This window comes from Rhinolophus sinicus, chromosome X, assembly GCF_036562045.2.
Source record: "Rhinolophus sinicus isolate RSC01 chromosome X, ASM3656204v1, whole genome shotgun sequence".
Classification (NCBI taxonomy): domain Eukaryota; kingdom Metazoa; phylum Chordata; class Mammalia; order Chiroptera; family Rhinolophidae; genus Rhinolophus; species Rhinolophus sinicus.
Window position 1 is genome coordinate 10,259,072 of NC_133768.1, and position 14,427 is coordinate 10,273,498.

Below are 14,427 nucleotides of genomic sequence, written 5' to 3' on the forward strand. Positions count from 1 at the left end.
CAATAAAAGGCAGATTACAAGAGAAAAACAAACAGAAGTTTAAAAACATGCATCCCTCCTGTATACATGGGAGAGACCCAGGAAAACTGAGAGGGCCCAAGCCACCACCTTCCATACCATCTCCAGCTAAGGTAAAAGAAGATGTGAGGGTGGGGAACCAGTTCTGGGAGGTGAACAGGCAAAGCACAGTAAACAAAGTTCAGGCTGTTATGCAGATTTAAGTCCTAGCCTTCTCGATTGATGAGAGTTTCTAGAGATTTAAAGTCACCTCCTCTTCCTGGTACAGTGAGGGAAACCCCCTTACAAATGGAGATTTCCCTTATAAATGTAAATGCCTCTTACCAAAGGGTAACTTCTCGGTCTTTAGAGCTTGTGTCTGCTGTTACTTAAAAATAATCAGCCCAAAGAGTCATATTTTGGGGTGGCAGATTCTGCTCCCCTTCATTAGTTTGGTGAAGTGTGTTCTCTCTGACTTCTAATATCAATGAAAAGTCACCCAGTCTTTCTTGGCCCTAGTTTCTTCATGTGTAAATGATAGATTAGGCCTGGATGCTATCTAAGTCACTTTCCTTAACGTGAAATTCTACAACAATCTCCCCTTACATTGAAAATTGATCCCTACTTACATTAAAAAGTAAAGTCACGTGGAAACTAGCAGCCATGTGACCTCCAACAGCTGGGGGCGTAATTGACAGAGGGCCCCACCTACTCTGCTCTTGAAAATCCATCTTCACATTTGAGCGAGGCCATGCCTCCTTCTAGGCCGAGCTTGTCAGGGATACTACGGTGTTTCCCCCAAAATAAGACCTAGCCAGACAATCAGCTCTAATGTGTCTTTTGGAGCAAAAATTAATATAAAACGTGGTCTTATTTTACTATAATATAAGACCAGGTCTTATCTAACATAATATAAGACCGGGTCTTAATGTTATTTTTTGCTCCAACAGACGCATTAGAACTGATTGTCCAGCTAAGTCTTATTTTCGGGGAAAGAGGGTAAGGCAGACCCTTTTGTGGGAAACAGTGCTCTCCTCTGAAGGTTGACTTTGGCTCCTGGGCTCCCCATCAGCATGGCCAAACCTTCTTTATACTGCACAGCAGTCTTGGGTACTTCCACCCAATCTTCTTTCCCTCTCTCCTTCACTCAAGATCAGACTTCTATGGTGGGCCAATGGCTCTCCCAGCCTTCCCCAGCTCCCTACCCATTTTCTCTCACAGGCCTTTCCCCTAATAAAATCCTTTCATGCTTAATTCCATCTTGGCTTCTGCTTCTCAGAGGACTCAGACTAAAGCAGAAACCTACTTCTAACTGAGATGTAGTTAACTGATTATGAGTCAATAGCAATTTTCAACTTTATACCTTATTCAACACATCTAATAATATTAATCCTGCTGCTAATACTATTAAAAATAATCAATTAGGGAGCATTTACTGCATTAGTCACTGTCCCAAGCCCTACATATATTAAATCATTTAATTATCACAAAGTCCCTTAAGGTAAATACTTTTGTTAGTCCCATTTTAGAAATGAGATAGCTGAGGCATAGGAAGGTGAAGTAACTTGCTGAAAGTCACAGGTTAATATACAGTAGAGACAGGATTCAATCTCAGGAAGGAGACCGTAGTCCTAACCACCATATTTTACGACCTCTTAACATCAGAGCTGATCCTGCTCTTTCTAGAAACACTCTCTGCATTTGACTTTCCTGACACTGTACTAACCTGGTGTTTCTTTTACCTTCCTGAGCATTAATGGGTGTCTTTCTGGATCTTTGTCCTCCTTGGCCCACTTCTCATATGCTAGTTTTCTTGGGGCTCTGCCCTAAGCCTCCTTCTCTTCTTACACACATCCATTCTCAGAGATTCAATAACCAACTACCTGCAGATGTCTCCCAAATCTCATCCTGCTTCCTAGACTTCTGGCCCAAATATCCAACTTCCGACTCAACATCTCTCCTTGGTTGTCTGTCCGATGAGCCTTCAAAATCAGCGTGTCCCAAAGAGAATCCATGATTTACTCTCTTCCCTAACATGTTCCTCCATCCACATTCCTCATTCCAGAAATACAACACTGCCGTCTATCAGATAATGTATCTCTCTTGCTCTCCACATCCAATTGGCCAGAATATGATCTCCACGAGGGCAGAGATCTTCTGTCTCTCTTGGTTTCTGTTGAGCATTTGGAGACTAACCCAGTGTCTGATACATTGTAGATACCCAACAAATACTTGTTGAATGAATGACTAATACACTATCAAGTCTTTTGGATCCACCTTGATTCCATCCATTTCTGTCCACCTCTACTGCTACTGCTCCAGTCCAAGCTACCAGAATCTTGCTTCTGAGCCAAATGCTCCATTCTGCCTCCCTCCAGTCCATTTTACAGACTTCTACCATGAGAAGGGAAAGCTTCTCAAATAACCTTCCCACCTAAAACCCTTCAGTGCTGTCCTTTTGCCGTTAGGATGTGAGGCCCAATTGCCCTCACAAGACTCTCTGTGATGGAGCCACTGCCCACCTTTTGAGGCTCATCTCCCTCCAGTTGTCCAGTCCTTTGGTCTTCTATTCGTTCCTCAAGCACATGCCTGGTGTCTCTTACCTCTTAGCCTGCACTCACTCTGCCTGTAATATTCTTGCCCTCACTCCAAGTGGTTCACCCTGTTCATCTTCAGTCTCATTTAAAGTCTGCACCCTCAGAGAGAGCATCTGCATCCCTTTGAACAGATTATGTGTCTTTGCTTTAAGCTCCTATAGCTGACTATGTTTAATGCCTTTCTTACCCTCACCTTCTCGTCTGAAGCTCATTACCAAGGACTCTGTCTGCCATGCTCGTCTTTGTACCTAGCAGACTGCTCAATACACAGCAATGCCCTACTGAGGATTAAGCTGGGTGTTTTCTTTTGTTTTGTTTTTGGGTTTTTTTGGCATCAAGAAATAGGTAAGGCCCTTCCTATTGGAGTCGGGGGTGTATTGCTTGCAAATCTGCAGTCAAGAAGTCGGCAGGTCATATCTAAGGTTTTGTTGATAGATTGGACTCTAATGAAATCAATCACACATTTGTTATACAAGTATGGAATTAAAGTCCCATAGGCAATTTCTCCCATATAGCGTTCCTGTTTGTCATGTTTTCTTTTTTAACTGCAACTCATGTGTCATCTCCCCTGTGACACCATCATCCTCTTTCCCAGGCAAAGTTAATTCCTCCCACCAGTCTGCTCCCCGAACATCAGCTCCATGTTGTTAAAGGAAGAGAAAGTAGAATTGGGCACATCATCGAGGTTTATTACAGGCGTGTATGGTCAAGGAACTGACTCTCTGAGGACCTAGATGGAAGTTTTTTTGCATTACCTTATTCACTAAGGTATGGGGATAGCTGTTTTTACCAACTAGTTTCAATCTATGGTTCAAATATGAAGGACATGAAGACAAATTACCAAATTATAAAATGGGCAAAGGACCTAAATAGACCTTTCCCCAAAGAAGGTACACAAATAGCCAGTAAGCACGTGAAAGATACTCATCATCATTAGCCATCAGGGAAATGCAAATCAAAATGAGATAGTACTGGGCCGGCCCGGTGGCTCAGGCGGTTAGAGCTCCATGCTCCTAACTCCGAAGGCTGCCAGTTCAATTCCCACATGGGCCAGTGGGCTCTCAACCACAAGGTTGCCAGTTCAATTCCTCGAGTCCCGCGAGGGATGGTGGTCTCCGCCCCCTGCAACTAAGATTGAACACAGCACCTTGAGCTGAGCTGCCACTGAGCTCCTGGATGGCTCAGTTGGTTGGAGCGTGTCCTCTCAACCACAAGGTTGCCAGTTCGACTCCCGCAAGGGATGATGGGCTGCGCCCCCTGCAACTAGCAACAGCAACTGGACCTGGAGCTGAGCTGCGCCCTCCACAACTAAGATTGAAAGGACAACAATTTGACTTGGAATAAAGTCCTGGAAGTACGCACTGTTCCCCAGTCCTGTTCCCCTTCCCCAATTAGAAAAAAAACCACAAAGAATCCCATTAAAAAAAAAAGAGAGATAATACTTCTCACCCACTAGGATGGCTGTAATCAGGAAATGAACACTAACAAGTGCTGGTAAGAATATAGAGAAATTGGAACCATTATCCATTTCTGGTGGGTAAATAAAGTATATAGCCCTCTTGGAAAACAGTCTGACAGTTCTTCAAACAGTTAAACATACAGTTATCATATGACCCAGCAGTTCCACTCCTAGGAATATACCCAAGGAATATACCCAAGAAAAATGAAAGCACGTATTCACACAGAAACTTGTACACAATTGTTCATAGCATCCCTATTCACAGTAGCCAAAAAGTGGAAACAACCAAGTATCCATCAGCTGGTAAATGAATAAACAAAATGTGGTCTGTCCACACAATGGAATATTACTCAGCCATAGAAAGGAATGGAGTACTGACATTTGACACAGGATAGATGAACCTGGGAAACATGCTAAGTGAAAGAAGCTGGACACAAAATGACCGCATAGCGTATGATTACATTTATGTGAATGTCAATGGGCGAATCCAGAGACAAAAAATAGATTTGTGGTTGCCAGGGGATGGAGTGAGGGGAGAATCAGGAGTAACTGCTATTAGGTATGGGGTTTCCTTTTGGAGTGGTGGAAATGTTCTGGAATTAGATAATGGGGATAGTTGCATAACAATGTGAATATCTTAAAACCCACTGACGTGTACACTTTTAAATGGTACATTTTATATGAATTATATCTCAATGTGTAAAATGCTAAAAAAAAAGATTCTTGAGTACATCACTGTGTTTGGACCAGCACTTATTTCCTCAACATGCTTTATGTTCAGTAGTCCATGGTTTTTGTTTGGGTGTTGTTGGTTACACACAGACTGGGTCAAGATTATGGTTTTCCTTGTAGAATTGTTCATAACATCCAGATTAGATTCCGACAGATGGCTGTATTTCTTCCCAGTCACTACCCTTTCTGAGAGCATTGTGAAGCTGCTTACCATGCTGCTCTATACTATAGCGTATCTATTTACAATAGACTGTGACCTTAAGAGAGCAAAGATTGGGTCATTTTCATCATTCTGTATGCCTAAGACAGCTTAGAATACAGCAAGTGTTCCATCAGTGTTTCACTTTAGTGCAGTGGTACTTAACTCTGGGTAGTTTTGTGCCCCAGGGGACATTTGGCAATACCTAAAGACATTTTTGGCGACATAACTGGAGGGGGAGGTGCTACTAGCTTCTGTAGGCAAAGCCCAGGGATGCTGTGAAACATCCTACAATGCACAGGACAGCCCCAACAACAAAGAGTTATCTGGCTCAAAATATCAGTCATGGAGAGGTTGTAGAGGTTCAAAAATCCTATTCAGAGGTTGACTGAATAACTTTTAAGTCCCCCAAATTAATTCCATTAGAGGATGAAAACAAAGTCCCTTTGAGAAAAAGTAATAATTAAAATCATCCTTGCATTTTGTGTTCTCAGTTAATGAAATGTCACAGATCATGTGTTTGTAACTCTTAACCCAATAATCAAGTTGGTGGGAGAGGCAGATCAGGAGGGAAAACTGCAAGGTTCTTTAACTTCCCGACCTTGACTAAGACGTTATTAGCTTGCATAAAATTCAGTCCTGCAGCAGAAAGCACGTGGTAAAATGTGCATTGCTTGTCTGTTAAAGAGCCCGGGAAACATTTTACAGTGTATTTAATATGCGTGTGGAAACAACCCTAGCCCTCCATAAAAATATACAACTCAAGTCTTTTCTGCCAGAATCTGGCAGCAACCCTGTCCCATACGAGGCCACTAAGTATGTAAACATGCAGCGAACACTAAGGGGCACTTGGTGGCAGGGCTCACTTGATCAGGGGTCGGCAAACTGCCTCCCACAGGCCAAGGCTGGGTGGCCCTCTGCTTTCATGTGACCCGTGAGAATGGTTTCTACCTTTTTAAATGGTTAAAGCTAAATCAAAAGAATACACTATTATATGACACATGAAAAGTATATGAAGTTCAAATTTCAGTGTCTATAAAAAAAGTTTTATTGAATACAGCCACGCCCATCTGTTTACTATTGCCTGCGGCTGCTTTTGCAATCAGGCAGAGAGTGTATGGCCCACAAAGCATAAAATATTTACCATCTGGCCCTTTATGGAAAATGTTTGCCGACCCCTGCTCTACAGTTAAAGAGTTTAGCAAATTGTGTTTCCAGGAAGCAGTGAGGAATGAGAAGGTGCCTGGGCTGGAATCCCGCCCACTGGTTCTGCTGCGGGAGCCTCTTCTCCGTTGGGCTGGACTTGCCGCATCTGTAACATGGGAAGCCTTTGCTGAAGTATCTGGAGCCCTTCCAGGTCTTACCTGACTATAGTGTGTGGAGATTCCAGTTTGGCCAATGGTTCCCAGGTGGCCAATGGGGTAACAATGCAGTGCTCCAGTCTGGGACACAGAGGTACATTACCACTCTCTGCACTAAAACAGACACAGACCTGGGGAGCCACTGTGTCTCTACAGGACAGACTGGAAAATTGGCTATGAGGTTCATCAGCAAACTTTAGGCCACTTTTCTGTGAGCTGGTTTTATAGATTCCGCAACCCAATCCTCTTAAAACACAGAAGAAAAAAATGAACAACACTAATTATTGCAAGTGCTGGCATGGGATGGTAGCCCAGACTGGCCACCCGAAATTCAGGTTTTTAAAATTGAATTTAGCACTTAGGGCAGGCTTGTTGAAAAAGCCAGGTAATGCCATCTCTGCTGCTCATTTAGTAGCAGGGAAGGTCTCTGTTGCCCTTTCTGTTTTCTCAGTACTGACATGTGGCTCTTTATCCACAGTCCAAGCGATCACGGGTTGTCGGCACCAGCTCTCCAGCCTGGGGTCTGTCGCTATGGAACCAAACTGGCCTGCTGCTATGGCTGGAGGAAGAGCAGCAAGGGAGTCTGTGAAGGTAATTTTATAAAAACTCAGACCACCCTGTGCTCGAGGGCTAGGCCAGGGTCTTCAGCATTTTATCTGTGACACTGTAGCTCTCACCAAAGCCAGGGGGTTCCTCAGCAGAGAGACATGGCTAACTGCCAACATCCAAACTCGAGGTTCCTGTGAGATGTCTTCCTGTCCAAAATGTGGCTGACACCATTATGCTACACATGATTTGTCTTAAGAGACCTGCCTTGCCACTTTTTTCTGTCGCTGTCTTAGCAAGCATGACTGGGTTGTTTATTATTATTTCTGTTTTAATCTGGAGAAACTGAGTTGGGCAAAAATAGGTCAATAAATACCTCTCTCCAATTATAATTTTTTCCAACTGATTTCTAATGAAATACACTTTTTAATTATGAATCACCCAACCAGTAGGCTTTAGTCACAAACATGAAAGTAAGCCATTTACTTTATAATTTTGTTACTCACATTTGAAAGCCCATTGTGCCAGTTTCTAGCTGGTTTCAAGGATACATGATATATGCAAAGATTTTAAATATTTTTCTGATTTCTGTGTACAAATTTCAAAGTAAGGAACCACAATTCATTTTAGACGTTGTTTCTCAGACCATGTGTTAGGAACTCTGAGAGAGTCCTCTGATAATTTCAGGAGGGCCGGGGAGGACAGGGATTTGCATAGAGTTTTGTGGCATTTTATTTTTTATATGACTTTTTTATATTCCAGCACTCGCAGTGTAGACGAATCAAATCTGCATTCATTCTTCCCAGCTGACCGTCTGAGCTGAGGCGTACTCCTTCAGGGCAGAAATCTGGCCTTACTGTCCCTGTGTCCCTGGGTCGCATATGCCTAAATCTCAATTTCATCTGTTAAATGGGATACACACACGACTGCATGTGCCGTACACTTTAGGTGTTGGTGTGCCTCATATTAGATTGTAAACTGTAAAGCACAAACAATTTGGCTGTTTTTAAGAATAACAATGCTACCTTCTTTCTGATGGTCTGCCCCTGCCCCAACCCCCTCCTCTCTATCTGGTTCAAAAATATCTGGATAGACCATAGATGAGGGCAGGGCTTGATAATATCCTAAATCTAGGAAACATTGGAAGACACTGATATTGCTCCTACATGCTCATTACGCAAAACCTCCCACCATCACAGCTTCTTTGTGACTAGTTGACAGGAGTATGCAGATACTTGAAAAAATATTTGAAGATCATTTTTGCCCATCTAGATAAAGAAAGTTAGACATCCCCCTGTGACTTTGTCAATTAGAGGGGTAGGTCTTCACACTGATAGTCATGATCAAAGCATTGTCTTGAGAACCAAAATGATGTGGGTGACCTTGGGCAAGGTCACTGAGTCTCCGTTTCTTTTGCAACGTGGAGAGAGTATTGCCTACTTCAGGGGTAAAGAGGGTGAGCATTAAAGGGCATGCTATATTCACCTGGCACACACAGAAAATGCCTCATAAATTACCCTCAATTCAGGAAGGGCTAATAACTCATCACAGACTTCTGTTAGAATACCAGGTGATGGAAGAATTAAGTGTTGCTTTATTCTTTTTCTAGACACAACATAACACATTTTTATTTGAAGTCAGTCAGGTGGAAAGGGGCAAAAGCCAGGTCAGACACATGATTTGGAATCTCTTTTACAGTCACACGAACATCAGCACCTCCTGCCATAAAACTTGGCGTGTTTCTGGTGAATAAATGAGGGTGAGCCTTGGCTGTTTGGAAGGGCTGTTCTGTAACTGGATCAGAGCAGTTTGGCCATGGTGCACATGGCCAATCACATTCTTCATGCTTTTGTGGACGCTACGATACCATAGGCATGATAGAATTTAAAGCAAGGTGTTAAAAGAGCAGCACGGAGTGTTCAAGCAAAATGCTCACTATGCACGTTTGGCAGGCTGAAGAGCTAGTCAGCACCCCCACTGCCCCAGTCAAATGTTCAGGTTAATACCATTGCCATGAATTTTATATCTAAAATCTCTGTCATAGTTTATCCAATTTGCATGGCCCTCCTTGACAGCAAAGTCACAGGCTCCTTGAAGCACCAAATAACAGGGCGGTTAGTCCCTGATTGGCAGACCACCGACTTCTAAGCCACAGTGTGGGCTGCGTGGTAATGGGACCAGAACTCGGGTCAGCCTGCCCAAACAAGCAGAGTCAGACCCCAGCCTGTGAGACCCCAGTCCACCCAGGCCTTCACCTCCATCCGTCTATTCACCCTTCCTTCCTCCAAGGCCCTGCCTCAATGCCAGAGATTTCTAGATGTTGGTCTCTGCTCCTCAGGCAGGATCTGCTCAACTTGATGTCATTAACCTTGAAATGTACATCATTTAGCCAGATGGGCTAAAGAGTTGTCTATGAACAAATCCCTAATGAAAAGCTGCAGATGGAGGAGTTCTGGGGAGAATGGAACAAGAGAGCTTTACTTGGTCTAAGGCACACTTGAATTTCGGGCCATTTTAGACATAAACTGAATTTCCCTGTGCTATGGATTGGCTGTTGAAATTTCAGATCTGAAGTTACTATGAATTGAAAATATCTTTCTGGAGTTTGACCTTATAGCAGCAAGAGTATTAGTCACCATTTCTCCTGTGTTCTATTTGGCACTGATCCTGGGCCTTCCTATCTGGACCACATTGGAAATAGCTTTCCAGGGAACAGTCAGAGGTCCTCAGGACTTTCAAAAAGTCAAAGATTACTTTTCTAACATCTAAATTTAAAGCTACATCTCCAAGTAGTTATGTACAACAAAATAGACACTGGAAAGATCAAATTGTATCTCTTTTGTCTCCAAAAGTGGAAGAATTTTCCTGGGAAGCATTCCCCCCCCCTACCTTCTCACTTATGATTTATTCAGAGCCATAAAATGTTGCCCTGTTAAAAGTTCTACACCTATTACTTTATTTACTATTCAAAACAATTTGAGTATCTAACTCAAATAAGTTCACAGTACTATTAAACACAGCACAAGAAACAAAGAGAGAATGTTTAAGTCCGTGTTCTAAAGGCGCTTAGAATCAGGTAGTAGATAGAAGCCAAATATATGTCTAATTATGTAAGAAGGTAGAGACTGATCGATTTCACGAGGGAAGCCCGCCAAAGTTTCATGGCCCTCTCAGAGTTGAGTGGAAGTTCACATGTGGCTGGAGAAATCTGTGAAGGGTTCTGGAAGAAGGGACTAAGCAAGGTAGTCCTTGAAGGATCTGAAGGACATTAACCACTGGAAGGAGAGGGAGGGGTGCCCCAGGTGGGGTAACAGTAGAAAGGAAGAGGCAGAAAGCACAGAGTAGGTCTAGGGAATGGCAGGCAATCTAGTTTGAGCAGAGTGGTACCTATGTGTAGGGAACAGAGTAAGCTAAGGCTGCAAAAGATGGTGGAGGCCAGATCACAGTTATGATTCCTGTGGCTTATTCAAGAGGCAGTAAAGATTGTTTGATGACTTCTGTACAAGGCGTGGCGTGATCAGACCTATGCTTTTGGAACATCAGTTTAGTCTCATGTCCGACAGCAGATTTCCTAGGATCAGAGCCTGTAAAGGGGATTCATGTGCAAATAGTCTCCAGAGGGGTGCTGTCAGGAGAAATCTGTAAGGGCGTGAAGGAACAGGCAAAGAATCTGGGCAAAGCTCTCTGACCCCGCAGGGAGCCTTGGGGTGTTCACTGCACCACAGAGTTTGTCCTGCCCAGAATCCAGGGGCTAAGCTATTGAACTCCTGTATCATCAAGCACTGGTCACAGGCAGTGGCGGGGAAAGCGGGGAGAAAGGAAGTGTGGGGTGTAATATCTGGGCAAAATGATTCCCATTAGCTAGATAAAAATTTCTTCAGTGAGCCATCTGGTGACAGGAACAGGGATAGGATGTAACTGTCTGGTTTGGGGACAAGAAAAAACAGATGACAGATTCTTATTCCAGGTAACTCGGATATGAATGGTGACATTAATATAAACGAGGGTCTGGGGTGAAGGGGAAGATGCTGGGGTCTGTAGGAACAGGCTTGTTTAGAGGTGGACCTACTATGAGCCATGGAATCAATGGGCAGAGAAGTCAGCATTCCAGGGCAAATGCTGGGTCTTGCTTTTGTACCACGACTACTTCCTGAGCTCCTACTATGACCCAAAAACTGCTGAGGGCCTTTGAATCCCTACGCCTCTTCTCTCTCTCATTATTTTTTTTCTCTCCCCTTCTTTGCTTTGGGTTTTCCCATTTTCCTATTTTTTCCCTATCTACTGCTTTTTCTCCTTATCTCCTCCCTATGAGCTAGACTCAAACTTTCCAGCATCTTTGGAAGGAAAAAAAATCTACTTTTTTTCTTGCCCCCAATGCAATCAGTTAAGCATCCTGTCCTTGTGTTTTCTCCCATGAGTCCATTCAGCAAACAAATATTGATTGAGTGCCTAATTTGTGTCAAGTGTCTGAATACAGAATAAAACAGAAAAACAAATCCTGCCTTTGTCATGCCATCATCATCATCATCATTAGGCCTTTTGTTCCCATCCTTAGGGCTAAAGGTAGTGCTTCCCCATTTCCAGTCTGTGGGTTGCTCATTTCTACTGATAACACACAGCACGCAAAAGATTTTGGTCATTCAAATGGAAAATAGGACAGGAAATATGGAAGCAAAAGAGGCAAGTGACAGAAAGAAAAAGAGGGATCATAACACTTTCTTCAGGAGTCTCTTCTAGCTCACACATTATACTTCCTTTATTAAATCTTTTGTGTTTACATGCAAAACTGGCTGATTGTGGTCTGGGAGGCTTTCGTTCTCTTTGAATGGCACTGGAGGTGTGGCAGTGCTAAGCAAAGTTAAAACAACTTGCATCATTGGGGTGGAGGAATAGTAGGGTATGATCTAGTTTACAAGGAGAACACTTTCCAGTATCAAAGGTGAAAACAGACCAGAGAGGAAGCAAACCATCCCTTATATGTCCCCATGGGTTTCTCTGCTATACAGAAGGCGGCTGAGTTTGACACGCGTGTGTTTTTCTGTGCTAACTGCTACTGTTCTTTTATCTTTGTTCAAAACACCTTTTCTTTTCACAGCTACGTGTGAACCTGGATGCAAGTTTGGGGAGTGTGTGGGACCAAACAAATGTAGATGCTTCCCAGGATACACCGGGAAAACCTGCAGTCAAGGTCAGTCCAACAGACCAGGGTCCTAGTACAAACCTACCCTAGACCTTTCCGAAGCATTTCCATCACTGCACCTGGGCTTGTGACACAGGAGAGTGCTCAGAATTTCATAGGTTTCAACTCGAGACATCAAATGAAAGTGGTTTGAGAACTAGAATTTTCAGTCAATATCTTCTCCCAGAAAAATGGAAGTAATTCTGATGCTTTTCTCAAGATGTCAGATAAAAGGTCTCTTTCTCTAAACAAATACTTTTATTGTGTTTTTAAGCTAGCGAAGTAATGCATATTTTTCACTAACAATATCGAACAATGCAAAAGGATATAAATTAAAAAGTGAGTGTCCACCCTCAGTCCCTGCTCTAGCCGTAGTTAACAATTTGTCCTACCCCCCTGCGGGCCTCTTCTGTGATAGTACAGACCTCAGTATTTCTCATGGGCATCTTTCCGTGGCAGCATATACAGAGCCACGTCATACTGTTTAAGCCTGTGTCCTAGTCCATAGTATGAATGCTTTCATTATTTATATAAAAAATACTTTAACCACTATCATCTAAGTTGTCTCCAATGATTTGCCAAGCTAAATCAGATAGCATTCAGTGTATATCCTTGCACCTTGAGTGGGTATTTTTATAGAATAAATATCTAAAACTGGAATTGTTGGTTTGAATGATATGCATATTTTTATTGTAATTGACATTTTAAAAGGCAACTTGTGGCTTTTGTCAAAGACTATTTAGCTGAAAATATTAAGGAGTTTATTTATAATATTGAGAATAGTGGTTCTCAATCTAGGCAATTTTGTCCCCTAGGAAGAGTTGCCAGATAAAATACAGATCCCCAGTTAGGTTTAACTTCCAGATAAACAAATAATTTATGCTCCAAATACTGCATGGGAGAATATGTATACTAAAAAAAAGTACTGGTCATTTATCTGAAATTCCAGGCGAACCTGGGCATCCTGGATTTTCATTTGCTCAATCTGGGAACCTTACCCCAGTAGACATCTGAAGATGTTTGCAGGGGTTACCACCAGCATCTAGCGGGTAGAAACCAGGGATGCTGCTACTTACAGTGCACAGGGCCACCCCCACAACGAAGAATGGTTTGGCCCAAATGTCAACAATGCTGAGATTGAGAAACCCTGGCATGAAAGAACCTGCAACAATTAAGAACGTGCCCCCAGTCCTATAATGCAGTTGAGCAAAGAGCTGCGAATCAAGTTCAGCTGCCCTTGAAAAAGGCTGCCAGGGTCCCAGAAGGGAGAATGGAGTTGCAGAGAAGGGCAGGCACCCACTGCACGCTGCCATGCCCAGCCCTTGCCCCAACCCCAGAGGTTAGCTGTATACACAAACAGCGTCTCTTGGAGCTGCCAGCCCTGCAGCCTGAGAGAGGCGTCCCTCAATCTCCTATGTCCTACCTCCAGCGTAGAGGCCAGTGCCCTAAGGTGCTTCCCAGAACCGCAGCCAGCTGCTAGAGAGAGATGCGTCCAAAATCATGCTCTCTCTCATAAGTAATAATTCAGCTGTCCCCTTACTAGTGGTGTCACACCAGAAAACCTATTTTTCCAAATGTCTTGGATTCTCTACCAAGATACCTTCTGAGAGATTTGGAATAGAGAAGATAATTTTCATGCTGGTTGTCAAGTCTCGGTGAAATATTAACATTAAGGGAGTGGCCCAGTTGGCTCAAGTTTGAGACTGTCTGTGTTTCCCCCACAGCCTCTCTGCCTCGGGGCAGCCTGATCAAAGCCCATATATATCCATTAATGGCGACAGGCCTCAGTCCTCCACTGATGTCTTTCCCAAAAATGCTTCTTCCAAGAGACGAGTGAGGCCCAAGTGTGGGGTATTCCTGGATTTCCCATTGTGTCCAATCAGCTTTCTTCAACTTCCTCTTTTGACGTGGTTAGGATCCTTGCGGGAGATGGTAGGGTTCAGGGGATAGACAATGGAGAGGGGCTTTCAGATGTCTAGCTAGAGCGTTGGAAAATCCCCATATAAGGTCCTTTTCAGAGGCAAAAGTGGCCACTTCCTTTTTTCCAAGGATGCACTTTGCCTGCTGCCATGCTGAATTTTTGCCTTAGGAGGAATGTGGTTGTTTTCTAGTTCTCTATCTTCCTTGAAGGGTAAAGACAGGAGGTACCCCCATGACAGCATTTGCAAACACAAGCCCCTCCACCCATGGTCACTTTCAAGGTTTTATCTCCTTCTGTATCATTTTTCATTTGAATAAAAAAATTATTGATTCTTAATGTTTATAATTTTTTTATAAAACACTGCAAAGCACAGAGAAGAAAGCCACCGTCAATCTCACCAACTGATTATTAGCATTTAGAGCACAGCCTCACAGCC

At 43.2% G+C, this 14,427-nt stretch overlaps 1 protein-coding gene across 4 annotated transcripts in view; it reads left to right on the plus strand.

The window, feature by feature from the left end:
• The window catches only part of EGFL6 (EGF like domain multiple 6), a 52,739-nt gene that overhangs the window by 11,563 nt on the left and 26,749 nt on the right, over window positions 1–14,427 (plus strand). For all 4 annotated transcript variants that reach the window (XM_019746249.2, XM_074323860.1, XM_019746250.2 and 1 more), the window contains exons 2-3: window positions 6,824–6,936; window positions 11,987–12,079. In XM_019746249.2, coding sequence (XP_019601808.2) covers window positions 6,824–6,936; window positions 11,987–12,079 — 206 coding nt within the window. The remainder of the gene's footprint in view (window positions 1–6,823; window positions 6,937–11,986; window positions 12,080–14,427) is intronic.